Below are 26,247 nucleotides of genomic sequence, written 5' to 3'. Positions count from 1 at the left end.
ACTGTCTCTCTCTCTCAAATAAATAAATATAATATTTAAAAAGAAAAGGCTTTACAGAGACTTTCAAGTCTTTTGACCTCTCTTATATAATCAGGTAAAATTAATTAGAGCACAACATTGCTTAGTTGACACAGAGTTTCAGCTTTGCTGGAGTTCTGGAGATGGGGTGCCCAACAGTGAGGATATCCTTACGACGACTGAACTGTGCACTTCACATGCTTAAGATCGTAACTTTTGTATTTTATGTGTATTTTGCCACAATCTTTAAAAAATTAAATAGCACTTTTAATTAAATGTGCAGTACTGATCTTGCATCATTTTTTTAAAAGATTTTATTTATTTGACAGATCACAAGTAGGCAGAGAGTCAGGCAGAGAGAGAGGGGGAAGCAGGCTCCCCACCAAGCACAGAGCCCAGATGCGGGGCTCGATCCCAGGACCCTGAAATCATGACCTGAGCTGAAGGCAGAGCCTTAACCCACTGAGCCACCCATCTTGCATCATTAAACTTAAAACAGAATTGCCCAGGTCATAGCCAAGAAACACCAATTTCTTTTCTCCTTAGGTATGTTTTTTCCAGAGCATTTGTTTGGAAGGCAGCCTGTCTGTCTGTGGCATCCAGAACGCCGCCTCCCCCACTCTTGTGCTGTGCCTCTCTCACCTCGCCTCCCATTCCTGCTCAGGTTGGCTGTAACCCCAACGAAGACGTGGCGATCTTCGCTGTTGACTCCTTAAGGCAACTCTCTATGAAGTTTCTTGAGAAGGGAGAATTAGCCAACTTCCGCTTCCAGAAAGATTTTCTGAGGCCCTTTGAGCATATCATGAAGAAAAACAGGTATGTGCATTGTCATTTTCCCCACTGGTGGCCTAAACAAACCTCCTAATATTAATCATGCATTTTCATGCATTAATTATGTATTTTCTTCCTTTCTTGATGGAAATAGGTAAGATGAGCAGACTGTGATTCACATGCATCGTTTCTAAGTACATCACTGAGATCTGTGTGTGACCATTCCCAGAAGGACAGATGACACCACCACAACTAGTAGAAATGTGCCATGCATTCTTACTGGGTGGGCGCTGACATTGTTCAGAGAAAGAACTGTCACTGAGGCATCCTAAAACAGGGCCAAGAATTATATGACCCAGTAAGGGGTTGGTCTCGTAAACCGAAGAATTATGTCACCCATCGTTTCTGCCCCAAGAGGGTGATAGAAAAGATGGGGACAACTGTCCCTCTGAAGCACTCACCATGTTCCTGCGTTCACTTGGCCTATATCCTTGGAGCCTGCCAGCAGCCAGTGCCCTTCTGGATGCTGACTAGACAGCACTAAAGAAAACAGTCAAAAATTCCTGTTTTCGTCTGGCCCTGATTTAATCATCAGGGCAGCTGCGTATGTGGGTGTTCATTACCATATCCTCTTTACTTTTGTGTGTGTTTGAAGTTTGCCGTAATGAAATTAAACAGTAAATCCTTGTTTAGAGGCACCTGGGTGGCTCAGTCGGTGAAGCATCTGCCTTTGGCTTGGGTCATGATCCTGGGGTCCTGGGATGGAGCCCCATGTTGGGTCCCTGCTCAGCAGGGATCCTGCTTCTCCCTCTGCTGTTCCCCCTGCTTGTGTGTTCTCTCTGTCTGTCAAGTAAATAAGTAAAATCAAAAAAACAAAACAAAACTCCTTGTTTATATTCCAGTGAGATAAGCAAATAAATGTTTAAATCAAGGCTTTGTATAGGACAGTCAACCAAGATGCATTGGGTAAGTTGACCCTTAAGCAAAGTGAGAAACCAGCCAGGAGTGGCTATACGTGATCTTGGGAAGAGTGTTGGGATCAGAGGGAAGAGCAAGAACAGAAGCCCTGAGACCCAGTGTCCTTAGCATCACCAGGAGGAACAAGGCAGCCAGGCTGGGCGACAGAGTCAATAAGGCAGGAAGTCCTGGTGGGTGAAGCCCTCGTGGTGGTGGAGCTGTCAGCCTTTGTCAGCACTTGGGCTTGTTCTCTGTGAAAGACACAAGCCACTGGAGGCTTTGAGCAGAGAAGTGAAATGGTCTGACGTGCGTTAGGGGATCATCCTGCATTTGTCTGTGGAGAATAAAAAGCCGCCATCATTGTTTAGATTTGCACCAGAGGGGTGAGGCACCATGTGATTGGATTCTGCGTAGGTTCTGAATGGAAAGTCTGCACCGTGTGCTGAGTAATTAGCTGTGGGCCGTAAAAGGAGGAAATGTCAAGGATGGCTTTCAGTGCCTATCCCCACAGCTAAAATGTGTCCGTGAGATCTGCTTAGATTGCTGTGTGTGTTTTGGGTGGGTCTTTTATGCTTTTTTTTTTTTGTGTGTGTGTGTGTGTGTGTGTGTGTGTGTGTGTGTGTGTTTTAAGAAAATGAAAGCTTATGAATTCAAAGGCCATAGCCAACATGGGTCATTTGGGGGTAACAAAAACAGCAGCAGAAAAGTCTTCCTGTTAGTCTCTCTCTCTCTCTCTCGGTTTTTCTCTTACTGCTCATTTTAAGACAAAGCCCATTCCAGAATTTGGCATCACCCCTGATTTTATTTTATTTTTATTTATTTATTGTAGAGAGAGCAGGAGGCAGGGAGGAAAGAGAGACTCCTAAGTAGATCCCATCCCCAGCAAGGAAGCCCAACATGGGGCTTGATCTCATGACCCTGAGATCATGACCTGAGCTGAAATCAAGAGTCAGATGATCAACTGACAGGGCCACCCACGCTCCCTTCACCCCTGATTTTAGTGTATGCACAGAAATACCCTCCTCCCTTTGGAGACATTGCTGGGAGTGCCGAGGAGATGGAAGCCTGGCGTGGCAGCGCTGATGGCCAGAATCCCAGCCAGCATTTGAAAAGAGACAGTGAGTTTGGAATCACGCATTGCCAGGCACTGTCGGACGCTGTTGATGGAACTATAACTTGCTATAACATCTTCAAAAGCATTTGGGCAGGGTGCAAGAACCTTAACATTTCTCTGCCTTTTGACTCACTAATTCTACACTTATGTAATTCTTCTAAGGAATTAACTTTGAAATACAAGACATTGTAAATCACAAAAAGTAATTTAAAAAAAAAAAAAGCAGCTAACACCTAAATATAAGAGTGTAAACTCAGTGTTGGTACAGCCACAACATGGAATATTGTGCAGCTGTTAAAGATGTTTACAGTGTTTGTGACACGGGAAATACTTAATGCTTTAGTCAAAAGGTCAGGTTATGGAATTGGACAGTATAATAAGGACAGTTTTATCAATCTCTCCATGTGAAATATCATACTGTCACAAAATGGAATTTTTTTGTTTCATTACGTGTTTTCTACATTTCCCGAAATGTTTGTTGTCATCACATATTACTGTTAATAATCAGGCAAAAAGCATCTTGATTTATTATTATTATTTTTTTTTTTTAGTAAACTTTCCTTTTTTGATATTTTATTTGAGAGAGAGCGAGAATGAGAAAGCACAAGCAGGGGAAGGGGCAGAGGGAGAAGCAGGCTCACCACTGAACAGGGTGAGGACTCCGGGATCATGACCTGAGCCGAAGACAGGACCCTTAACCGACTGAGCCATCCAGGTGCCCCTTATTATTACTATTTTTTTACACAGGGCATGAACTCATGACCCTGAGATCAAGAGTTGGACACTTAACTGAGTGATCCAGACACCCCAAAAAGCATTTTATTTTTAAAAAAAGATTTTATTTGTGTGTGAGAGAGAGAGAACATGTGTGAGCAGGGAGAAGAGCATAGGGAGAGGGACAGACAGCTCCATGCTGAGCATAGAGCCCAACACGGGGCTCAGTCTCAACCTCATGGTCAAGAGTTGGATGCTTAACTGACTGACCCAACCAGGCACCCCCTGAAAAGCATTTTTAAAAAGTACATGTAGAGGGGTACCTGGGAGGCTCAGCTGGTTGAGCACCCAACTCTTGATTTCAGCATCTGACTCTTGATCACGCAGGATGCAGGATCATGAGACTGAGCCCAGCACCAGCTCCACGCTTAGTGCAGAGTCTGCTTGAGATTCTCTCTCTCCCTCTGCCTCTCCCCGCCCCACTCATGTTCTTCCCCCACCACCCCCCTCAAATCTTTAAAAAGTACACGTAGTTCTTCCCAGTGAGCTGCTTTTCTTCGCAGTGGGGGATGCAGTCATGAATTCAATCTTCCTGTGTACTGAAGTCACCTTGGTATGTAGTTAGTCCTTTGTTATCTGTGGGTGACGTATTTGCTTTGTGGACTCTTAGCTAAGTTTTAACTCTTTTGACTTCCTCCTGGTCTTCCCTAAATGATCTATTATCAGTTACTATGGATCCCCCAGATGAAAATGAATGTTATCCTAAGCCAGATAAAATTTGCAAATCAAGTTTGCAGTCCCAAAGCCACGCTAATGGGTGGAAGAGATAGCTTTGTGTAGCCTTGCTGCTTATTGTTTGTATGAAAATAGCGTCCACCCGCTAACTGCGTATGTCTTAATAGATTGCAAGACATACGTGCTAACCTTTTGCAAATATCCAAGTAACACTGTGTTGAACCTTGCAGCAGCTTCAGAAAATGGGCCATTTTTTTGTCTTCAGGTTTGGTTTTGTAATGATTAAATTTAAAATTTTGCATCTTAAATTAACATTTGTATATTCCCATCCATTTTATGTGTTTATCCTACACATATACCCTTGCCTAAAAATCCAAGAAGATAGGCACCAAGAGTTTAGGAATAGTCATCTCTGAGGACTCAAAATTATGAGTATCATCAGTGTAAAGGTTTTCAGCCGGAAAAACTGACCAACAGTGCCTTGAACCACAAGGCTGTGTATTGTTTATGTAACAAGTCAGAGGCAGGCGGACCCAGCTTTGGTTCCATAGCCCAAATTGTCATTGAGGACCCAGCTTCTTTCTTTTTGCTTTTTTTTTTTTTTTTAAAGATTTTATTTATTTATTTATTTACTTGAGAGAGAGAGAGAGAGCTGGGGAAGGGTGGAGGCAGAGGGAGAAGCAGACTCTCTGCTGAGCAGGGAACCCCATGAGGGACTTGCTCCCAGGACCCTGGGATCATGACCGAGGCCGAAGGCAGACGCTTCACCAACTGAGCCATCCAGATACCCAAGGACCCAGCTTCTTTCTGTTCCTTGTTTGTCCATTCACAGGATCACTTTTTATCTTTGAGCCTGTTGTTTTGTGATGCTGAACAGAGGCTCTAGCTCCAGGCATCATACTGTGTTCAAAATACGGATACCAAGAAATGGTGCAGAGCCTACCATGTGTATTTTTACAAGACAAAAAACTATAGTAGAAACCCCTCCCCTTCACATTCCCCCAGATTTTCTCTACGAGTCATTAGAACACATCATGTTGCTCCCCTGGCTGCAAGGGAGATTGGGGCATGGTGGACCTGGCACATGAGACAAGATCGTCGTGTTGTCTTGTCCTGGTCATGACTGGCTCCCTGAGGTCAGGCATGTTGCTGCCTGCTTGAAATCAGAATTCTCTTTTTTTTTGAAATCAGAGTTCTCTTACCAAGGAGGTGGGAGGGTGGTGCTGGGAAAGCATCTGACTGTCTGCCCAGTGATTGTCTTAATGTTTTTTGTTGTTGTATCTAGTTTAATTTTTTTTTTTTAGTGAATGTGGATTACTATGTAAAATCCGCTTTTAAAAATGCATTTTTTTGTCGGGGGGGAGGGCATCTGTATGGCTCAGTTAAGCATCCCACCGTTGCTCAGGTCTTTGCCTCAGGCTCATGAGTTGAAGCCCCATGTCCAGCTCCAAAAAAATAAAAATAGAAGAATAAAAATGAGGTTTTTCTTTTAAGACTTTATTTATTTGAGAGAGAGAGAGAGATATCACAAGTAGGCAGAGAGGCAGGCAGAGGGGGAGGGGGAAGCAAGCCCCTATGCGGGGCTCGATCCCAAGACCCTGAGTTCATGACCTGAGCCAAAGGCAGAGGCTCAACCCACCGAGCCACCCAGTTGCCCCCAAAATGCAGGTTTTTCCATGTTCATTTCTCTTTCTCTGTTCAGAGTACAAATGACATGGCTGCCCCGTTCTTTCCTTAGGTCTCCGACCATCCGGGACATGGTGATCCGCTGTGTTGCGCAGATGGTGAACTCCCAAGCAGCCAACATCCGCTCGGGCTGGAAGAACATCTTCGCTGTGTTCCACCAGGCAGCCTCAGATCACGACGGGAACATTGTGGAGCTGGCCTTCCAGACCACGGGCCACATCGTCAGTAAGTGACTCTAATGTCACACCTGCAAACCTAGAAGGGTGACCACTTATTTCCTGTTTTACTCTGCAAAGAGGCTTCCTTGTTTAGGTCTACCGTGACACGATAACGTGCCAGGAGGTGTTCTGAGCTCTTAACATGTGCTTAGACATGTGCACAGAAACCCTGTGAAGGAAGCACAGTCGAATCTCATTATTCGCAACCACAAAACCAGTGCTCCCGGTGCTTTCTTGGTTGTTTGTGGACATGTGTGTGCATTTAGCGGGGATGTACTTGAGTCATCCAGGCACGTGTTCCCAGCCCAGGCTAACAAGGCGACTCTCTGCCTTCTTGTTTCAGCTCTCTCACTATAATTAAGTAAATGTCCTTTCCATGGTTTACTTACTGCCACCATCTTTTTGTTGGTCCCATTTTAAATGGCCCTGAAGGGGGCGCCTGGGTGGCTCAGTCAGTTAAGCATCTGCCTTCAGCTCAGTTCATGATCCCAGGGTCCAGGGATCGAGCCCCGCATCAGGCTCCCTGCTCAGCAGAGAGCCTGCTTCTCCCTCTCCCTCTTCCCCTGCTTGTATCCCCTCTCTCGCTATCTCTCTCTCTGTCAAATAAATAATAAAATCTTTAAAGCAAAAATAAATAAATAAAATAGCCCTGAAGCACAGTGCTGTCTGGTGTCCCTGAGCACAGGAAGGCTATGATGTGCCTTATAGAGAAAATGTATGTTTTTGATAAGCTTCATTCAAGCTTGAGTTAAAGTGCTATTGGCCAAAAGTTCAGTGTTGAACCCAATACTATGTATAAAATAACTATGTCTTACGTGTGGAAACACACATGAAGCAAAGTTCTGCATTGATTGGTTACTTAAAACATGGTGACCAGAGGCTCGCAGAACCTACCTCCACACCTCCCCTGGGAACAGTGGCTCTGCCCTGGGGGCGTGGTCAGTGTTCACAGTCAACTTCTAGAACACAACTACCATGAGTAACGAGAACTGGCTGTGCCAATACTCCCCACAGTTGCCCAGAGAGGAAGCTGAGGGACGGAAAAGTAAAGTAGAATAACTTGCCTGAGGTCACACAGTTAGGAAGTAGTGGGGCAGGGTTCACTCCCAGACAAGTCAGCCCAGAGTTGACGCCGTGTCTCTCTCTTCTGGACTGACCAGATGGCCCTGGTCCTGCCTGTCATCACACCACAGGCTATTTGCTCCTCTTGGCCTTTGTAACGGTAAGAAAACATCAGATTAGCTTTCATCTTTTTTGAGATCTTTTAACTCTTTTTTTTTTTTTTAAGTTTCATTTATTTATTTGTTCGTCAGAAAGAGAGCGAGAGAGAGCCCAAGCAGGCAGAGCGGCAGGCAGAGGCAGAGACAGAAGCAGACTCCCCGGTGAGCAAGGAGCCCAATGTGGGACTTGATCCCAGGACCCTGGGATCATGACCTGAGCCGAAGGCAGCAGCTTAACTAACTGAACCACCCAGGCGTCCCGAGATCTTTTAACTCTTCTTTTTTTTTTAAGATTTTATTTATTTATTTGACAGACAGAGATCACAAGTAGACAGAGAGGCAGGCAGAGAGAGAGGAAAGGAAGCAGGCTCCCGCTGAGCAGAGAGCCTGATGTGGGGCTCGATCCCAGGACCCCGGGATCATGACCTGAGCCGAAGGCAGAGGCTTTAACCCAACTCTTTTTTTTTTTAAAGATTTTATTTATTTATTTGACAGACGGAGATCACAAGCAGGCAGAGAAGCAGGCAGAGAGAGAGGAGGAAGCAGGCTCCCTGCTGAGCAGAGAGCCCGATGCGGGGCTCGATCCCAGGACCCTGGGATCACGACCTGAGCCGAAGGCAGTGGCTTAACCCACTGGGCCACCCAGGCGCCCCTTAACCCAACTCTTAAGAAGCTTCTTGCTACTTACATTTTGTCTTAGGTGATGTTCATAGGATTTTAGAAGACCTTAGACTTCTGAATTTCTGAATTGCCTTTCACCCTTAGCTCATTGACATTCTTTATCTCCTTTTGTCTTCATAGCATTCCACCCAGGTAGCACGCGGTGTGGTCCTGGGATGGGGACGGCCAGGGAGTTAAAGGAGAGTGCTCAGGGTCACTGAACCAGGGCTAGAGCTTCCATCAGGCAGACCACTGAGGGCCAACCTCACACACAGAGCAGTGTTTATCCTACCCATTTCCTCCAACCTAAAATAGCTGAAGTTGAAACGGACACCTTGGTATCCTGGTGAAACTTGATTTTCTCGTGGCTTATCCTCTCTCACTTCCTTGGGGACACTTGACAGGGCCTCTTCAGAGAGTCCTTCTCTGACCCCCAGCCGAAGCAGCCCCTGCTGCCTTCTTTCCTCTCACCCAGCACTCACCCAACCTCAGATTATTTTATATTTTATATATGTATTGGCTTAGGCGATTATTGTCTGTCTTGCCCATTGGAGCACGAGTATCGTGAAGCAGGAAATTGCATTGGTTACCTCTGTCCCAAGGGCCCACAGCTGTGCTTTGCTCTTAGTTGGCACTCAGTGAATGTCTGATGGCTGACTGGCTGGATGGGTGGATGAATGAATGAGTGAATGAATGAATGAGTGAAAGTACTGGAGCTCAGAAACCAGTTTAGCCGAGGCAGTGCCCAGTCGATTCATTCTTAATTGATTTCCTGAACAATTTAATAAGAAATGCTGTCTCCTAGAGAGAGTGACATGCTTTTCTTAGATTTTCACAGAAGTAGTCCCCTCAGGGTGGGAGGTGTTGGATCCCCATTTGTAAGTCTCTGGTCTTATGAAAAACATGGCTTTGTTTCCACAGCAACTATCTTCCAGCACCATTTCCCTGCAGCCATCGATTCCTTTCAGGACGCTGTGAAGTGCTTGTCAGAGTTCGCCTGCAACGCGGCCTTCCCCGACACGAGCATGGAGGCCATCCGGCTCATCCGCTTCTGCGGGAAATACGTCTCCGAGAGGCCTCGGGTACGTCGCTTCCTCTCCTGCCTCCTGGGCACTGAGGAGAAAAGGAATCGCAAAGAGCGTTCCCCGCTACACTTTTAGAAATGCATGTTGCCCCAAAACTGGGCATTCACTTCAAAATGCTGCCTGTTACTGGGGTTCTACCCCTTATCTCGTTTTGCATGTATGAAATTACTTCTTTTACTCCTACTGAACTTCTACCTAGTGTTCTGTGAACTGGTTTTGTAGAAGATAATAGTATTTAGCTTTGAATTGTGGCAAAGCTGAAGAAGCTAGACGTTTCTGTTTGAAAGGAAACAAACCTCCCTCTTAAGGAAATGAGATTTTACCATTGTGACATGGCTGAGAAGTTACAATTTTTAAAATCACCTTGTTTTCTCCCAGAAATGTTTGGGACTTTTATGTCTCACCTTTCCGAAAAGGCCCACTTGGTTTAAATAGCAGTCTCGGACACTGAAATTGGGTAGAAATAAGCACATCTAAACTATGATACAGATCCCTCCTTCATATCTTTTCTGTGTATCGATGTGTTTAGTTTCCACATCAGACCTATGAGATTGGCAATTATGTCCCCGCTATACCAGGGGCATTGACACAGGCTCAGAGAGAAATTGCCTCATGTTGGGTAATCAGAGCCGATAAAGAAATTTCATTACAACAGACAGTACCTCGCTTCAAGAGTGATTACAGATCGAAGGGCTCAAAATCCCAGAGGTAGGGCAGGGAGTGGAGCTTCACATCCAGACTGGGAAAGACTGCCAGCTCCGAGCTGCATGACCTTGGGCAGCTGACTTCATGTTCTAGTGCCTCAGTTAACTTAGCAGTGATCTGCCCACTCAGCTTATTCCAAAACCCACGAAGGTCCGTAGGCATAACTGCTCATATGTACTTGGGAGAGGCTTATGTTTGCCTCCTGGGGATTTCCTATCCTGCCCTTGCTGAATGGTTGTTGTTAGAGGAGGAAATGTGTGGGGTCTTGATCTTCGTGTAGTTCCCTTTTAGTTTCTTCCTTTGCTTGCATAGTCTGCATCTGAGAGGTGACTCTCCCGGCAGGTGCTACAAGAATACACCAGCGATGACATGAATGTGGCTCCTGGCGACAGGGTCTGGGTCCGAGGCTGGTTCCCCATCCTGTTTGAGCTCTCCTGCATCATTAACAGATGCAAGCTAGATGTTCGGACAAGGTAACCATGTCCCAGGATGGTGCCCCTTTCGCCACAGAATGAGCCTCAGTCACCTGCTCACCTGACCCCATGCTCTACCCTCTCTTCTCTGCTGTTCTTTCCTCTCCCCCCGCCCCATTCCCTCTCTGCGCCTGACTTTGTTCCTCCAGAGGACTCACGGTCATGTTTGAGATCATGAAGAGCTACGGTCACACCTTTGAAAAGCACTGGTGGCAGGACCTGTTCAGAATCGTGTTCAGGATTTTTGACAATATGAAACTCCCTGAGCAGCAGTCGGAGGTAGGTGATGACTGAAGCAGTGCCCTGGACACGGCGGTGGGGGTGGGAGTGGGACAGGGCTCTCTGCTTTCGTCTGTTGCAGGGTTGCATCATGATCCCCATGCAAGTCTTACCCTTCGAGCTTCGGGGGTGTATTTTAAAATGGAAACCGCCAGGGCGCCTGGGTGGCTCAGCTGGTTAAGCCTCTGCCTTTGGCTCAGGTCATGATCCCTGGGTCCTGGGATCTAGCCCTGCATTGAGCTCTCTGCCTCTTGGGGACCTGCTTCCCCCTCTCTCTGCCTGCCTCTCTGCCTACTTGTGATCTCTGTCTGTCAAATAAATAAAATCTTTTAAAAAAATAAAATAAAATAAAAAATAAAAAATCTTAAGAAAAAAAAAAGGAATGCCAGCACACGCACCATAAACTGCCTTTTCAACTTAAGACATGAGTGCTTCTCTACAATCCTGAGTCTTCCATGATGTTTTTTCAAAGCTGCAAAATATTTCTAGCTGCACATGTCCCCTGGTCCATAAGAAATTATTTCCAGTTTTTCTTAGCCCTGAAATGAACGTTCTTAGCCCCTACCTTTGTACTTTTCTTTGTTTACTTGGGGCAACTGGTGTATCAGGTTTGGAGCTTGCACATTACTGAGGCCTTTGATACGTTCTTGTAAGTTACTTACAAATAAATTTGCAGCCATTTATACTTGAGCAGTGCGTGAGCATCCCTGTTTCTCCATGCCCACCGTGGCTCTCCCTGGCTCTCTGCACCTCACATGGGGCTCGAACTCATGATCCGGAAACAGAGTTACACCTTCTTCCATCTGAGCTAGCCAAGCGGCCTCAGTATTTTTGTTTTGTTTTTCTTTTTTAGAGAGAGTGCACGTGCATGAGGGAGTAGGGAGGAGCAGAGAGAATTTTTTTTTTTAATTTATTTATTTGAGATCACATGTGAACAGAGGAAGTGGCAGGGGGAGGAGCGGGGAGAGAGAGAGAGAGAAACAGACTAACCTGCTCAGCAGGGAGCCAGACACCCAGAGACCACAACCTGAGCCAAAATCAAGAGCTGGACACTTAACTGACCAAGCCACCAGGTGTCCCAGGAGAAGGAGAATCTTAAGCAGACTCCATGCCCAGCGTGGAGCCCAACATGGGACTCGATCTCATGACCCTGAGAAACCAAGAGTCAGACCTTCAACCGACTGAGGCACCAGGTGCCCCTGTCTCATAGTTGTTTAATTGCTAATGAGGTTGCATACTTTTTTTCACTTTACTAATTCACATTTCTTCTTTTATGAATTGGTTTTTCACATCCTTAGTCCGTCTCTTGAGTTAGTCACCTCTTTCCTATTGTTTTAAGAGCTTTTCAGTGTATACATAAAGTAGCATGTCCTTACATAAATTGCAGATGATTTTGCCCACTTTGTTATGCTCATTTTCTTCTCATTTTAGAAAATTTTAGCTTTTAGAGCAGTCTTTCCACTTATGGCTTCCACTTTTAGAATCTTGTTTAGCAGTACCCACCCCTCCCTATTCGATGATTTTCTGAATCTCTCTCTATATTAAATACTTGAAATACTGCCATGAAATTACCAGAGATAGGGGCACCTGGGTGGCTCAGTGGGTTAAAGCTTCTGCCTTCGGCTCAGGTTATGATCCCGGGGTCCTGGGATTGAGCCCCGCATCGGGCTCTCTTCTCGGCGGGGAGCCTGCTTCCTCCTCTCTCTCTGCCTGCCTCTCAGCCTACTTGTAATCTCTGCCTGTCAAATAAATAAATAAAATCTTTAAAAAAAAAATTATCAGAGATAAATTTTTGGTGTAAAAAGGTGTAGTTAGCATAATCTCATATTCACTTTTTCCAGATCATTACAACTTTTTGTCAGTATCACTTTGAATGAGTGTGTTAATATCCTCTCATGTAGATGTACTTAATTCAGTTGCTGCCTTGCTGGGTATTGGTTCATATCTGTGTTTTCAGCGTGTAAATGTCATTGTGGTATAAACATCTTTATTCACAGACCTTCACACTCAGATCTTCAATTCTTTTTTTTTTTTTTTAAGATTTTTATTTATTTATTTGACCGAGAGAGATCACAAGTAGGCATAGAGACAGGCGGTGGAGGGGGAAGCAGGCTCCCTGCTGAGCAGAGAGCCCCATGTGGGGCTCAGTCCCAGGACTCCGAGATCACTTCCTGAGCTGAAGGCAGAGGCTTAGCCCACTGAGCCACCCAGGCGCCCCAGATCTTTGATTCTTTCCTTAGAGTCTGTTCCTGCCAGCCCTGTTCCTACACCTGTAGGTGTGAGTGTTATAAAGACTATTGACGGATACTGCCAGGTTGCACACCAGAACGGCTGTGCCCATCATGTAGGAGAGTGCCCATCTCCCCACAAGGAGAGTAGCCTCTCAACATACCTTTTTGTTTTTTCAGAAATCTGAGTGGATGACGACAACTTGCAATCACGCCCTCTATGCCATCTGTGACGTGTTCACCCAGTTTTATGAAGCTCTGAATGAAGTACTTCTTTCTGATGTGTTTGCACAGTTGCAGTGGTGTGTGAAACAAGGTACTTGCTATGTCTCTGGCTGTCATTCTTCTTGCCTTAATTTTTAATGGGAGTTGAATTTTTTCAATATGTAAAAGCAAGAAGGTAATGCCCAAGGAATTACAGTATATAATTTAATTGGGGAAAATGTGTATTTTTACATAATTGGAGCATAAAAACAATCTCCCCGAGCCAGTTTATAAAGCACTTCTTAAAGATTGTTTGTAATTACTATTATATCTTAGAAAATGTGCCTTTATATATTATACTGTTTTTTTCTACTTTTGTCTACATTTGAAATTTTCTGTAATGTTTTTAAAATGTACAATGGGGGTCAGGTAGCAACAGCTTCATCAGTGAATATTTCCATTTGAGTACTTGCTGAGAGAGTGCATACTAGGAAAAATATCCACTAGCCCATCTGATCTGGATTCTATAGATAGTTTTGGCTTAGGACAAAGCTTCAGGGTGTTAAGTTTTTCCAAAAAGTGACTCAGTTTTAAAATAAAGGATAAAATAGTTAATACCAGTATGGCAGTGTTTGAGGGACGAAATTTAGAGAAACGCTGGTCTAATATTTCCATCTTTTACCATTCATCATATAAGAAACCAGTTAATTAAGTCACAAACTGACCTTCTTCCATCCCCTAGCAATAAAGCTGTGATAAATAATTTTATCTCTTTAGAGCCTGCTTAAACAATAAAGGTTGTAATACCGTCGGGAATGTTGCTTCCTTAAATAAGAGCCTGCAGAACCCGCCCCCCACTAACCCCGCCCTGCGTCATGTCATCTCCACGCCATGATAGGAAGCCTCGGTGCCCTGGTGGGAATGAAAATCGCAGTGGAAGTTTGGTGATGAATATCACTTTATTTTGCAGATAATGAGCAGTTGGCTCGGTCAGGTACCAATTGCTTAGAAAACTTAGTCATATCCAATGGGGAGAAATTCAGCCCAGAAGTCTGGGATGAGACGTGCATCTGCATGCTGGATATCTTCAAAACCACCATCCCACACGTGTGAGTGCGCATGTGCCTCTTGCTGTTGATTTCCATGCGCGGCAGACATCTTAAGACTCCCAGGTTGCCTTTCAGATGGATCATTTTCCTTCTCTTGCGTTCCCTTCAGCTTGCTGACCTGGAGACCTGCAGGAATGGAGGAAGATTCGTCAGAAAAACATTTGGTAGGATTCTTTGTTGTTTTTTTTTCTCTGATCTCCTGTTAGAGCATAAAATTAAGCAATCCGAGTTTATGCTTTTCTGATGGGAAGTGAGTAAAAAAGATTATAAGATTTAAAAACTAGGGGCACGGGGTGCCTGGGTGGCTCAGTGGGTTAAAGCCTCTGCCTTCGGCTTAGGTCATGATCCCAGGGTCCTGGGATCGAGCCCCACATCGGGCTCTCCGCTCAGTGGGGAGCCTGCTTCCTCGTCTCTCTCTCTGCCTGTCTCTCCACCTACTTGTGATCTGTGTCTGTCAAATAAATAAATAAAATCTTAAAAAAAACTAGGGGCACCTGGCTGGCTCGGTGGTGGAGCTTGCAGCTTTTAATCTCAGGGTCGTGAGTTTAAGCCCCACGTTGGGGGTAGAGATGACTTCAAAAACAAAAAAGGGCAAGCTTTAATACTATATCTGTTCGTTAGCATTTGTTTTGGAAAGTACAAAAATTAAGTCACCTCACCCAGTAAAAACCACAGTTTACCTTTCTAGTTTTTTCTTTGTGTAACGGCACATATCTAACCCACACATGTTTGAAATTTGGGCATACTTGGCACATAATTTACCTAACAACATGTGAGCATTTTTCCATATTTTTATTTTATTTTATTTTATTTTGAGATTTATTTGACAGCGAGAGATCACAAATAGGCAGAGAGGTAGGCAGAGAGAGAGGAGGAAGCAGGCTCCCTGCTGAGCAGAGAGCCCAATGCGCAGAGAGCCCAACGCGGGGCTCGATTCCAGGATCCTGAGATCATGACTTGAGCTGAAGGCAGAGGCTTAACCCACTGAGCCACCCAGGTGCCCTTTCCATATTCCTAAATATTCTTTGAGAGCATATTTTTCAGTGACTGTACGTTATTGTAATCTATTTAACGAATTCTCCCTTGTTGAACACTCAGTCCTGGTGTTTTGCTGATAGAAGTAACGCCTTGAGGGGCGCCTGGGTGGCTCAGTGGGTTAGGCCGCTGCCTTGGGCTCAGGTCATGATCTCAGGGTCCTGGGATCGAGTCCCGCATCGGGCTCTCTGCTCAGCAGGGAGCCTGCTTCCTCCTCTCTCTGTCTGCCTGCCTCTCTGCCTACTTGTGATCTCTCTCTGTCAAATGAATAAATAAAATCTTTAAAAAAAAAAAAAAAGAAGTAACGCCTTGATATAATTATCCTTATTTATTATCCTCTTAAATAAAGAATGCTTTCCTCCACACCTGTGAGATAGTGGTTCTTATTTTCTGTGTGAGGCCATATAGAGAAGTTCTGATTCAAGTCTCACTTTTAAATACCTTGGTGCACAGGGGTTTTGTATTATTAACTTCTATTCCCAGATAACTGTAAGGCCATCAGATTTTTTTTTTTTTTTAAGATTTATTTATTTATTTATTTATTTGACAGAGAGATAGAGGGCACAAGTAGGCAGAGCAGCAGGCAGAGGGAGAAGGAGAAACAGGCTCTCCACTGAGTAGGAAGCCCGACACAGGGCTCGATCCCAGGACCCTGGAATCATGACCTGAGCCAAAGGCAGCCACTCAGACAACTGAGCCACCCAGGTGCCCCTGGCCATCAGATTTTAAAGGGCATTTGGGGGACACCTGCCTGACTCAGTCAGGGCAGCATGCAATTCTTAAGCTCAGGTTTGTGAGTTAGAGCCCCACGTTGGGTGTGGAACCTACTTAAAAAAAAAAAAAAGGCATCTGGGATATAGCAACTTAAAAAATGAAGCACCTTATTTAAACATCTTTTGTTAACTGACATCTGTCAGTGTTTTATTTTTTTTTTAAAAGATTTTATTTATTCATTTGACAGAGATAGATCACAAGTAGACGGAGAGAGAGGCAGGCAGAGAGAGAGAGAGAGGGAAGCAGGCTCCCTGCTGAGCAGAGAGCCCGATGCGGGACTCGATCCCAGGACCCTGAGATCATGACCTGAGCCGAAGGCTGCGGCTTAACCCACTGAGCCACCCAGGGGCCCTCTGTCAATGTTTTAAAAAGCTATTACTAGTTTGTTTTTGAGCTTGTCCTCATTAATTTGCCATACTCATTATTTTGTTTGTTTCTTAAGTAGGCTCCACACCAAGCATGAAGCCCAACTCAGGGTTTGAACTCACAACCCTGAGATCAAGAGCTGAGATCAAGAGTCTGATGCTTTGGGGGCATCTGAGTGGCTCAGTCAGTTAGGTGTCTGCCTTCAGCTCAGGTCATGATCCCAGGGTCCTGGGGTCGAGCCCTGCATCAGACTCCCTGCTCAGTGAAGAGTCTGCTTCTCCCTCTCCTGCTCCCCCTGCTTATACTCACTCCCTCTCTGTCAAATAAATAAATAAAATCTTAAAAAAAAAAAAGTTGGATGCTTAACTAACTGAGCCACCCAGGTGCCCCATGTCACACTCATTGTTAAATCATTGATACATAGAGAAACACCTTCAAAGTACAAATAAGAAAATGTGAAATTTTAATGGGAGGGAGAAAATACACTACATTCGTAATCTGTCCTATGCAGCCTAGTTAAGCAGGCAGTGTAACTGTACTTCAAGCTAAGCCAGACACCTAAATTCAAGTTGTGCCAACAGTGTCAAAACAGGCACATCTCTACCCAGATACTGAATTGTGGATAAAGAAAGTGAACATTGTATTTCTCTTTGGGTTAACTTTCAGGATATGGATCTGGACCGCCAGTCTCTAAGCAGCATAGATAAAAACGCCTCTGAGAGAGGCCAGAGCCAACTCTCTAACCCGACCGATGACAGCTGGAAAGGTAGACCTTATGCAAGTAAGGCCACATTTTCTAGTTGTTTTCATCTATTTATTTTAAATAGATACCATGTTTACATAATTCAAATATTCAGAAGGTACAAAGGGTGAACATGATAAGCCTTTCTTCCACCCCATGCCTTAGTCTGCCAGTCCCTGCCAGCCAGTGCTACCAGTTTATGTGCATTTCTAATTGTATCCATATGCAAGAAATAGCAGAGCCATAAACACATGCATATGTGTACACACACACACACACACACACACACACACACACACACACTCACGAAGCCTCCTGTCCTTTTTATAGTGTATTTTTGAGACCATTCAAAATCAGTACCTAAAAACTTTCACATTCTTTTATACTATTTATTGTATGTCATCCCAGGGTATAGATGTATTATGATGTGCTTAATTGGGTTCGTACTAATGGACATTTATATTATTCCCCATCTTTTTCTGTTAGAAACAGTACTACCCTGAATCCCCTAATATGTGTGTCTGTATAATGAATTCCTAGCAGTAGGACTGCTGGGTGAGGTGCACTTGTCATTTTGACACATAATTACAGATTCCTGCCCGTTAAGGTTGTACCAGTTTACATGACCCTCAGGAACACGTAGGTGATGTTTCCTATCTTTGGAGTAATTTTTATTGCGGTTTTCTAATTTTAAGGGAAACTGAGCAGTTTTTCATGTGTTTAAGAACCTTTGTTTTTGCATCATCTGTTCAAATTGGTCCTCATTTTGTATTGGCTGTTCATCTTTTTATTGGTTTGGGGGAGCTTTTTATGTGTTAGAGATCCCTTTTCTGGACATGAGTTTCAGATTACTTCTATCACTTTGCCTCTTGTGGCAAAGAGGTTATGTTTTACTGTGGTTATGTTTTGCTGTTTACTATGTTTACTGTTGTTTAAAAAAAATGCATTTAACAGTTGCTCTGAGGCAGGCACTGCTCTGTGTGTTTCATGTGTGTGACCTCGTGTAATCGTCCCTCGAGCACTTTGAGGAGGTGCTGTTGTTTACATTTGTGTGATCTGGGACCGAGAGAGATAACATGACTTGCCCCTGTGGAGTAGGGTTGGGACTCAGACACGCTTCTGGCGGACTGAGAAACTGGAACACTCCTGGTTTCGTGGTCTGCTCTTTTTCTAGCTGTGGCCCTGGTGCTTTTCTTCAGAGCAGTCCTACCCTCTTCTCCTCGTGCCGGCCGTCCGCGTTGACGCTGCCGTTAACTTCCGCAGCGGGGTATTAGACACAGCCATGCGTGGTCCCCAACCAGCATAACCACCCGCAAATCCATTAAAAAGACGGCATGTCGGACACTCGCACGCTGTTCCTCAGTATCTGCCGCCGGGGCCGGGGAGCAAGTCTCCTGCCTCAGCAGCTCCAGAGAAAAGCTTGGCTTGGGGGGGGCGGGGGGAGCGGTGCACGCATACAGTTCTTGAAACAGAGCCACTCTTGGTGCAGCGAGAGGTCTGTACTCTGAGAGGGACCTGGGACTTGAGAGCCCTGCCCTTCCTCCTGGGAACATGTTTACTTTGTCCCCACCGAGCCCGCCGTGTGGGTGTCAGTACAGTGAGCGGGGCGGCGGGCACAGTCTCACACCACTTGGACTGTTTCTTCTTTTCTTTTCATTTTTGGTCCAAGGTGACGTCACTGAATTGGCATAAGTTAAATGCACATGTGCTGCAACTGCACCATGTTCTTCTTTAATTAAAACTGATTCTGCTGGAGAATTAGTATAAATACACACACACAGTTTAACAGATGAGATGACCCATCCTCATTTGCCATCACTGAACGCTTTAATATTTTCAACATTCTGATTCTATAATAATAAGTTGAATAAGGAATCTCTACTTTTATTATATCCAATCAACACTAGTGAAGTTCCCGACATGGGCCGCCCTGAGCCCAGGGAGTGGGAAGACAAAGGTGGAGGGAGGAAATATTAGCCAGCTTCTAGTCAGTAGACAGAAACCACACCAATAATTTGAACAGAGAAGATGCCACCTAAAGAATTATTAGCTAGTCGAAGATGGCTAACCACTAGAAGAGGTAAAGGGGGACTCTTGAGGGAAACCGAAGCAGATACAGAAAGAGGATACTACCTCCAGAGCAGACGGACAGCCGTAGGGAACTAAGAGCGGAAAAGAGCCCCGCCCCTGCCCCTCACACTGACTGGCAGCCACTTTGGGGAGTCCGGCTGCTGCAGGAATCTGGGGCCTGGGGTGCTTAGGCCACCGTCCAGAGCTGTCTGTAGGAGTCTGGCAGGTGGCAGAGCAGCTGGTTGGAAGATGGGGTCCCTGCGTAGCTGACCCCTCCCCTCAGGTCCTTGCTCAGGCATCCCATTGGCAGGGAGCCCTTTCCTGACCAGCTCATATAAACTCACAGCCCCACCCCGACACCCCCTCTCCCTCCTCCCCATTCTTACCTTTGTGGTCGTCATCTGACATTCTGTACCTTAGACTTAAAGATCCTGTTTATTGTCTCTCTGCGCTGGGGTTTTGTCCGGCTTCTCCACTGTTCCGCCACAGCCTCAAGAGCTATGCCTGCCTGACACGTAGTAGGAGCTCGGGGAGTACTTATCCAACACTGGCTGAATCATTATTAGGGTTAATCTTTATCATCTAATATAGATCAGAAACTGTTTGCCAGCCTCCTCATCAAGTGTGTGGTCCAGCTGGAATTGATACAGACCATCGACAACATCGTGTTCTACCCCGCAACGAGCAAGAAGGAGGATGCAGAGCACATGGTTGCTGCCCAGGTAAGACGACCAGCCGTGAGGGGCGTCCTCGTGTGTGGGGAGGTTGCTCGGGTGCGGTGCTGCGCTGGGGCCAGCTCGCTGTGGCTCACGGGAGCCCGTCGTGCTCGCCTCTCCCCAGCCCTGCCTTCAGTCATGCCCTATTGGTGGCTTGAGAAATTGGTTGCCATGGGAGTATTTATACCATGGCAGTCAGCAAACACTAAAAATCAGGGCTTTTTTTCTTTAAATTTCCCAGAAAGTCAGTTTACTAGCATCCCCTAGTCACATGCCATCCTCCCCACCTTGGTGCTTTGAAAAAAGAGTGTGTTTTTTTTTTTTTTTAAAGATTTTTTTCTTTATTTATCTGACAGAGATCACAAGTAGGCAGAGAGGCAGGCAGAGAGAGAGGAGGAAGTAGGCTCCTGCAGAGCAGAGAGCCCGATGCGGGGCTCGATCCCAGGACCCTGGGATCATGACCTGAGCCGAAGGCAGAGGCTTAACCCACTGAGCCACCCAGGCGCCCCGAAAAAAGAGTGTTATTAATCAGGGGGACTCTTCCTCATAACTGGCATACAGTTTAACCATAAATGAGAGAGAAAAATGTATGAATAAAGATACCAGTTTTCATTTAAACTTTACTTTTTTGTTTTGTATGCACAGCTTTTTATATAATATGTTATCCTTGGAGACAGAGGCTTAGGTATCCAAAAGTTGGACAGTAACATTACACCGTAGGTTGTAAATGTCAGTGCTCCAGGGGCTAGCAGATCCGTGAATGAATGTTCAGAGTTTTGGTATATTCACAGAGTTGTGCAAACATCACCCCTGTTTAATTCCAGAATATTTTTATCACTGCTGAAGGGAATGCCCTAACCATTAGCAGTCACTGTCCCTTCCCTCCTCAGTCCAGTCCTTGAGAACCACTAATTTCCTTTCTGTCTCTGTGGATTTGCCTAATCTGGATATATTTTCTATTACTGGAATCATGTCAAATGCGAGCTTTTGTGTCCGGCTTCTTTCACTGAGCGTAATGTTTTCCAAGTTCATGCACGCTGCAGTCTGTACCTATAGCATCTTAACATCCATGTTACTCCGTAAGTGTGTATGTGTGTTCATATATAAAATAATATTCCATTGTATGGTACCACATTTTGTTCATTCAGTCGTCGTTGACAGACGGATGTTCCCTTGTCCAGCTATGATGAATAACACTGCTGGGAACGTTTGTATATGTTTTTATGTGGACATGTTTTTAATTCTCTTGAGCATGGGGGCACCTGGGTGGCTCAGTGGTTAAGCCTCTGCCTTCGGCTCGGGTCATGATCCTGGGGTCCTGGGATCGAGCCCCACATTGGGCTCTCTGCTCAGCTGGGAGCCTGCTCCCTCCCTCCCCGCCTGCCTCTCTGCCTACTTGTGATCTCTCTGTCAAATAAATAAATAAAATCTTTAAAAAAAAAAATTCTCTTGAGCATGTACCTAAGAGTAGAATTGCTGGGTCATACATTAACTCTGTGCCTATCTTTTTGAGGAACTGCCAGACTCTTCTAGAACAGCTATCCTGTTTTACCTTCCCAGCCACAATGGATAAAGGCTCTAGGTTCTCCCCATCCTCATCAATGGTTGTTTGTTTGGTTTTTTTTGGTTGTTGTTGTTTTTTTTTTTTTTAAATTATCACAATCATCTCTGTGGGTGGGAAGTGGTATCTCACGTGGTGTTGGTTTCCATTTCCCTAGTGACTAGTAACACTGAGTATCTTCTGTGTTTACTGGCCATTTGTGTATCTTTGGAGAGATGTCAGTTCAAATCCTTTGCTCATTTCTTAATATTTTAACTTTCTAACATTGAATCGTAAGAGTTTTTATAGATTCTGGATACTAGTCCCTTATCAGATACATGATTTACAACTATTTTCTTCCATTCTGTGCATTGTCTTTCCAGTTACTTGATGGTGGCCTGTGAAGCACAAAAATTTTTAATTTAATGAAGTCTGGGTTTCCGTTTTTTCTTGAGTCCTTGTAATCTTAGTGTCTGTCTAAGCAAGCATGGCCTAATTCAGGGTAACAAGGATTAGTCCTATGTTTTCCTTGAAGAGTTTTATAATTGTAGCTTTTACGTGTTGGTCTTTGATCCATTTTTTAGTTTCCTTTATGTTTGTTTCGCTTAGTTCATTGACCTTTATTCTTTTGCCTACGGCTATCAAGTTGTCCCAGCACCGTTTATCAGAGAGACTGTTTTTCCCCCAGTGAATTGTTCTGGTACCCATGTGGGAAATCACTTGACCCTAAATATAAGGATTTATCTCTGGGCTTTCAGTTCTGTTCTACTGACCTATATGGCCATCTTTATGCCAATACCACAGTGTCTTGAATTGGAAGTATGAGTCTTTTGGACTTTGTGCTGCTTTTATCAACATCGTTTTGACTATTCTGTGTCACGTGTGTTTCCATATGAATTTTAGGACCCAGCTTGTCAATTTCTGCAAAGTAGTAATCTGGGATTTCAATAAGGATTGCACTGAATTTATATATCAATTTGGGGAATACTACAAACTACTATTTTTTTAATCTCTGGCTTATTAAGAAGGATAGATCCATTCCTAGAAGGCTCAACAGATATAAAATCCCTAAGTATGTCTCCCATTTTGGGCGACATATTCAATAAAAATTTCTAGCATTTTATACCTATTTTTATATTTTTTCCCCCTTCACTTTTGAAAAACACAGTTTTTGAGCTTGCTACATTCATTAATCATCTGGTGAAGCTGAAGATCCCACTCAGGCTTTGCTTAGCCGTTTCCGTCTTTCATAGTGTGTTATGAGACTCACACCTTCTAGCACATACAATACAGTTTGACTTTCTCATTTTCTGATTTCGTTCTAAAATATAAAGAGAGGACAGTGCAGTCCTGTGGTGAAGTAACTGGAGAAGCACATACTCACGTTCACACAGCAAAGGCAGTACTGACAGAACAGAAACTTGGGCCCGCAGAGCCTGATGTCAGGCAGGAGCTGGGCGTAATTCTTCCCCCGGCCAGTGAGCAGACCCTAACAGAGAAATGTTCAGGGTGGTGAGGAATGAGGTGTGTGATTCTGTTTTTCTATTTTACTCACTTCCGGTGAGTGAGGGCTGCCTCGATGTCCAGAGCCAGCCCATCCTCACTTAGCTCTCCCGCCCGCCCCTTCTAGCAAGACACACTGGACGCAGAGATCCACATAGAAACAGAGGATCAGGGCATGTACAAATGCATGTCTTCCCAGCACCTCTTCAAGCTGCTGGACTGCCTGCAGGAGTCCCACTCATTCTCAAAGGCCTTCAACTCCAATTACGAGCAACGCACTGTCCTGTGGAGAGCAGGTAAGGCCACACAGCAGCTAGGACAGGTGGCCGCACTGGTCACCATCCTGAAGTGTTAAAGCCTTTGGGAAACTCCTGATACTGTACACGTAGCTGGAATAACTTGCCAGATCTTTCATGCTGGAGGGGAAAAGGAGGACATGCTGGATACATTCCATCCCAGGACCAGGAATACTACCGCCTGGCACGTGGGAGACTTTCAGGAAGTATTTGCTGGAAAAATGAATTGATAGATAGAGACTGAATGGATCTAGCAACTGAATGGATCTAGCAAACCAAGACTTTTTACATTAGGTTAAAATTATGTATTTGGGGTGCCTGGGTGGCTCAGTTGGTTAGCATCTGTCTTCAGCTCAGGTCATTATCCTGGGGTCCTGGGATTGAGCCTCACGTCAGGCTCCTGCTTGGCGGGGAGCCTGCTCCTCCTCCGCGACTGTGTTCTCTCTCTCTTGCTCTCTCTCAAATAGATAAATAAATAAAATCCTTTAAAAATAATAAAATAAAATTCTGTAGTTAAATATGATATAAAAACTCTGGTGGTCTTGGGGCGCCTGGGTGGCTCAGTGGGTTAAGCCGCTGCCTTTGGCTCAGGTCATGATCTCAGGGTCCTGGGATCGAGTCCCGCATGGGGCTCTCTGCTCAGCAGGGAGCCTGCTTCCCTCTATCTCTCTCTCTGCCTGCCTCTCCATCTACTTGTGATCTCTCTCTCTCTCTGTCAAATAAATAAATAAATAAATAAAAATCTTTAAAAAAAACAAAAAAACAAAAAAACTCTGGTGGTCTTGGAGAAACAGAGAGCAGTCCTACATTAGCTGAGGCTTTTAGGGGTTCTCTCTCTTGACCACCTCTAAAAATACATACATAAACCCTGGAGGTAAGTGATATATGTAAGGTGACAGTGGGAGTCCCATGTCGTGAACTTTACACAAAAGAGATACTTTATACAACTTTTGTTACCATTACTGGATAGCCATTCGTTTTCTTCCCAAATGCCTATTTTAATCCACAATTTTATAATGTCATTTTTTTTATGGCTTTAACATGTCTCGATGATTTATGCCTTTGCCTGCAATAAGGCTTTGCTTATGAGAGTGGTTCACACATCTCTGAGGCTGATTCATATTGCTTTGTTTAAGGCGATGTGATTAAGAGTAACATTATGTCACTTAAACTTCAGTTGAAAAAGAAGAATGTGGACTATTTCATTCGGTGTTCCCTAAAGTAACTAGGTAATGCGTGATTTCTCAGCATTATCCCAGAAGTGTGCACTGTTTATATGACTGTCTAATCTCTAGGTTTTAAGGGCAAATCTAAACCTAATCTTCTGAAGCAAGAAACCAGCAGCCTGGCCTGTTGTCTGAGGATCCTGTTTCGGATGTATGTCGACGAGAACCGCAGGGATTCCTGGGAGGAAATACAGCAGCGACTTTTAACGTAAGAAGACTGGTTTCTGATTAAATGTCTTATCCATAAGACACAAAATGCATCACAAGGATACTCTGAATTGAAAAGAATAAGAGAAAAATACCTATGTGGTAGCCTCCTCACAATCTACTTTCGTTTTTGCTGCATCCTTTAATTTGCTGGCACTTGTGTTTCACTTTTCTTAATGCCCTGAATAGGGCGGGACCTCATTTCTTCCGTAAGTTTCTTAAGGCTCAGAAACACAGACAGTAAGAAATGCTTAGAGCTCAGAATCAGTAGGCACCTGGGTGGCTCAGTTGGTTAAGCATCTGCCTTCGGCTCAGGTCGTGATCTCAGGGTCTTGGGATCAAGGCCCACATCCGGATCCCCACTCAGCAGGGAGTCTGCTTCCCCCTCTCCCTCTGCACAGCCCAGCTTTTCTGCTCCCCCACTGCCCCACTCATGGTCACTCTCTCACTCTCAAATAAATAAATAAAATCTTAAAAAAAAAATCGGCAGGCCTGGAGTGAAGTCCCTTAGGGCGATGTCAGCTCTAACTTCCCACCCTCCCTTCTTCCCAAGAGAAATGTATTGGAATCATGTGGATTATCAGGCTCTCCTGACTTGGATTGCGCAGAAATGCAGCAATGGGGAGACAGTGGGATAGCATGGAGATAGCCCCCGACAGAAAAGTAGATCTTTGCCACCCAGCTTCCTATGAGCCAGATGCTATGTTTAAGCCCTTTACACTCTTGTAAGATTTAAAACCATTAACATGTGATGCTGACAGCCATGTGATAAGACATACACTCTCCTGGCTCCTAATGCTAGTGGGAATGTACAGGGAGGGCATTTTTCCAGAAAGCAGGTGGCATTAAAATCAGGAGCCTTAAAATGTTCAGTCTCTCTCTTTGACGCAGTAATCCCACTGTTATGGAATCTACTTAAAATGTCTTAGAGGGCACCTGGGTGGCTCAGTCAGTTAAGCATCTGCCTTCGGCTTGGGTTGTGATCCCAGGGTCCTGGGATCAAGCCCTGCATCAGGCTCACTGCTCAAGTGAGGAGTCTGCTTCTCCCTCTCCCACTATCCTGGCTTGTGTTCCCTCTCTTACTGTGTCTCTGTCAAGTAAATAAATAAAATCTTTAAAAAAAGAAAGAAAAGAAAAGAAAATGTCTCAGAGGGACACTTGTGTGGCTCCGTTGGTGGAGGCTGCAACTTTCGATCTCGAGGTGGTTGAGTTTCAGCCCCACATTGGTGGTGGTGATTACTTTAAAAAGCAGCAGCAACTGTATATGACAGGAGGAGAGAGAGAAAGGCAGTGTGTGGTCAGCTGTGGATGATTGGCTCTGTGTTAATTGTGTGCAAATGCTGATTGGGCCCTAAGCTGTGAGCAGGCCCTGGGCCGAGCCGACATCAACAGGCAGGCTTCAGTTCAACTACACAGCAACCCCTGAGTTTGGTACAGTCATCTCTCCCTGTTTTACAGCTGAGGAAACTGAGGCTTAGTGATTTGCTCCAGGTGGCAGGGCCAGAGTAGCAACTTACTTGTTGCAAGAACAGAGTTCTCCCCTCCAGGGGCGCCTGGGTGGCTCAAAGGGTTAAAGCCTCTGCCTTCGGCTCGGGT

General features: G+C 44.9%; 1 protein-coding gene across 2 annotated transcripts in view; it reads left to right on the top strand.

Annotated features, from left to right (window-relative positions):
• ARFGEF2 (ADP ribosylation factor guanine nucleotide exchange factor 2) overlaps positions 1 to 26,247 on the top strand; it is a 101,171-nt gene that overhangs the window by 70,402 nt on the left and 4,522 nt on the right. For both annotated transcript variants that reach the window (XM_044262878.1, XM_044262879.1), the window contains exons 26-37: positions 683 to 834; positions 6,048 to 6,220; positions 9,015 to 9,175; positions 10,226 to 10,356; positions 10,506 to 10,635; positions 13,044 to 13,179; positions 14,038 to 14,176; positions 14,286 to 14,340; positions 17,018 to 17,132; positions 19,755 to 19,885; positions 23,050 to 23,218; positions 24,514 to 24,652. In XM_044262878.1, coding sequence (XP_044118813.1) covers positions 683 to 834; positions 6,048 to 6,220; positions 9,015 to 9,175; positions 10,226 to 10,356; positions 10,506 to 10,635; positions 13,044 to 13,179; positions 14,038 to 14,176; positions 14,286 to 14,340; positions 17,018 to 17,132; positions 19,755 to 19,885; positions 23,050 to 23,218; positions 24,514 to 24,652 — 1,631 coding nt within the window. The remainder of the gene's footprint in view (positions 1 to 682; positions 835 to 6,047; positions 6,221 to 9,014; positions 9,176 to 10,225; positions 10,357 to 10,505; positions 10,636 to 13,043; positions 13,180 to 14,037; positions 14,177 to 14,285; positions 14,341 to 17,017; positions 17,133 to 19,754; positions 19,886 to 23,049; positions 23,219 to 24,513; positions 24,653 to 26,247) is intronic.

The sequence above is a fragment of the Neovison vison genome, chromosome 8 (genome assembly GCF_020171115.1).
Source record: "Neovison vison isolate M4711 chromosome 8, ASM_NN_V1, whole genome shotgun sequence".
Classification (NCBI taxonomy): Eukaryota; Metazoa; Chordata; class Mammalia; order Carnivora; family Mustelidae; genus Neogale; species Neogale vison.
The sequence above is the reverse complement of the archived record's forward strand: the minus strand, read 5'-3'. Positions and strand labels throughout refer to the sequence as shown.